The sequence below is a fragment of the Morus notabilis genome, unplaced genomic scaffold (genome assembly GCF_000414095.1).
Source record: "Morus notabilis unplaced genomic scaffold, ASM41409v2 Scaffold527, whole genome shotgun sequence".
NCBI classification, from domain to species: domain Eukaryota; kingdom Viridiplantae; phylum Streptophyta; class Magnoliopsida; order Rosales; family Moraceae; genus Morus; species Morus notabilis.
This window is the reverse complement of record NW_010366048.1, coordinates 11973-14898: the sequence shown is the minus strand read 5'-3', so window position 1 is coordinate 14898 and position 2926 is coordinate 11973. Positions and strand designations below refer to the sequence as shown.

General features: G+C 51.8%; 1 protein-coding gene across 1 annotated transcript; it reads right to left on the bottom strand.

The window, feature by feature from the left end:
- Positions 1-1288: 1288 nt before the first annotated feature.
- LOC112093807 (uncharacterized protein K02A2.6-like) lies at positions 1289-2451 on the bottom strand. The gene is made up of 2 exons (XM_024173007.1): positions 2204-2451; positions 1289-1973 (listed from the first exon to the last, which is right to left on the bottom strand). The coding sequence occupies exons 1-2, from the start codon at positions 2449-2451 to the stop codon at positions 1289-1291; spliced, it is 933 nt and encodes a 310-aa protein (XP_024028775.1).
- Between the last annotated feature and the right edge of the window lie 475 nt (positions 2452-2926).

Genomic DNA, 2926 nt, shown 5'->3' with positions numbered 1-2926 from the left:
GTATCTCCACCGAAAAATCCAACAGCTACAAGGAAAGGCTTTCAGGAGGGAAGCTCTAAGGGGGTCGAGACATACCTCTCGTCTCGGGAGTTCCAGGAGCACCAAAAAGAGGCCACTTCAAGAGCCATCTCAGACTTTCTGTCCTCCGAGGACTTCCACCGCATGGTCGACGCCAGGCTTGATGCCTTCAAGGAGTCCCAGGAGCTCAAGGACATGATCGAGGGCCACGTGCAGCAATTTAAATCCTCGACAGACTTCGAGGAGCTCGTCAACCAGAGGCTCAAGGCCTACCAAGCTTCCGCCGAGTTTGAAGAGTTTCAGATGTCCCTGATGCAGTCCGTAGGGGAACAAATCCTCAACCGCTTCCGCCAGAAACGTCCGGACGTTGACTTATCCTTTTTGGACGAGTCCGACAGTGACGGCGTGGAGGTGGTCGAGCCGCCACAGGGGGCCGAGCTGCCGCAGGAGGCCGAGGGTGTCAACCAGGCGCGTGATGGTGAGGAGCAGGCTGCGGGCGGCGACAACGAGTAAGAAGGAAACTCTAGTCGGGGCCTTCCGTTTATATTTTTTGCTGCAACCCCATCTTCTTCTCTTCCTCTTTTTTTTAAGGGCTGTGAGGCCCAGACTAAATTTAATAATTTGTAACGACCATAAGGTCGAGACCAATTTTTACTTTTTATATATGTTTTTCATATAATATTCGTGCTTTTACTCACTGTTTGTGTGGATATTGCGTATGTGCATATTCTCTTTGATTTTTCCTTTTTTTTTTTTTTTTTTTGCCAAGTGTAGGCTCGACTACCTCTTGTGAATAAGGAGCGTTGTGCTTTTTGTTGGGGGGCCTCATTATCGGGCCCTAGTACCCCCTTGTCGAGGCTGAGTTTGAGAAGTTAGCCTTGGCACGTAACTGTAGACTCTTCGACGTAGATAGTGAGATGCGAGGAGCATAGAAAATCGCTCAAAGCACGGTTGGGCCAGAGCCCTACCGTCTTTGTAGGTTCGTGGGGGGCTCGTACCGCCCCCTTGCTAAGAACAAGGCTTTGGACTTGTCTTCGGCGCATCGTCGTCGTTGTAGCGACGACCTTAGTCGACGTATTGACAATTTTTGGTCGACGTATCGACAATTGTAGAAGATCATACCCGTATGGTGAGAATTAGTCGATGTATCGACGTATATTTATTAGCATATGGGTTACAAGTTGGCTTTTCAGCTTACCAGAAAGGGGAAATGAAAAAAGCAAAAATAGAAGACGTTAAGTCTGGTCTATTAGGTCGACGCTTCTCGTAGTCACTGATAGTAGACCTTCAACTGGTCTGCATTCCATGTATGCTTGATGCCTCGACCGTCGAGCTCTGCAAGTCGATATGACCCATTTGCGATAACCTCTTTTATCCTGTAGGGCCCTTCCCAGGTCAGACCCAAGGCTCCGGAGTTCTTGGGTTTCGTGTTGGGGGTTACCACCCGCAAAACTAGGTCCCCGACCCCGAAGCGCTTCGGCTTGACCTTCTTGTTATAATACCTGGCCGTCCTTGCATGGTATGCGGCGAGCCTTAACTGCGCGTTTGTGCGTCGTTCTTCTAAGAGGTCGAGCTCTAAGCTCATCAGTTTGGCGTTCCTATCCTCCTCGTACCGGGTTACTCGGTCGGTCGGAATGGACACCTCTACTGGCAGGACTGCTTCGAACCCATAGGCCATTGAGAATGGGGTTTCCCCCGTGGTGGTTCTACTAGTTGTTCGGTAGGCCCACAGCGCCTTTGGCAACTCGTCGGCCCACTTCCCTTTGTAGGCGTCGAGGCGTCGTTTGAGTGTGACTTTGATTATCTTATTGACAGCCTCGACTTGCCCGTTAGACTGAGGGTACACGACAGAGGAAAAATTCTTGTGGATCCCTAGCAGCTCGCAAAACTGGCTGGTGTTGTCGTTGTTGAACTGCTTTCCGTTGTCAGACACGGGAGAGTACGGGACACCGAACCTGCACACAATGTTATTCCATATGAAGTTTGTGCATTTCGCTTCCGAGATGGCCGTTAATGGCTCGGCTTCGACCCACTTCGTGAAGTAGTCGACGACGACTATAGCGAACTTGTACCCCCCTGGGGTTTTGTGCAGGGGACCAATGAGGTCAATCCCCCACTTTGCGAAGGGCCAGGGGATAGTATGGACGTTAGGTCCTCTGAGTGCAGTCGAGGGGTCGGGGCGTACTTCTGGCAGCTTTCACACCCTTTTGCGTACTCGGCCGCATCTTTTTTAAGACTGGGCCAGTAATACCCTTGCCGTAATATTTTGTAGGCCAGGGACTGTCCCGCATGATTCCCATAAACCCCATCGTGCACCTCCGATAGCACCCTCTTTGCCTCCTCTGCGCCGAGGCACCTGAGCAAGGGCGTCGAATACCCTCTGCGGTAGAGGAGGTTATCGTGCATCGTGTATCTTGCTGCGTGGTACTTCATCTTTTGGGCCTACCGCCTGTCCTCATGAAGCTCGCTGCTGACCAAGTACCTCATGATTGGATCCATCCAGCTAGGTTGGAGGTCCACTGGTGCGACTTCGGGCCGCTTTTCCGTGGACGGGGTTTTCAGGACCTCCAAGGGTACCAAGTTCAAAAGATCAGCGTCTCTCGACGTCGCCAGCCTGGCGAGTGCGTCGGCGTTGCTATTGTCTGCCCTCGGTACCTGTTGTATGTCATAGGTAGTGAACTTTTCCAGGGCTTCCTTAACCTTCTTCAGGTACGCAGCCATTCTCGTCCCTGGTCTGGTACTGGCCCTTCACTTGATTCACAATGAGTTGTGAATCGCTGAAGATGTCGAGGTTTTCAGCTTTCAAGTGCTCCGCCAACCGGAGTCCGGCGAGCAATGCCTCGTACTCCGCTTCGTTATTGGACTCGGGGAATTCAAACCTGACGGCCGAGGTGACCTTGTGTCCTTC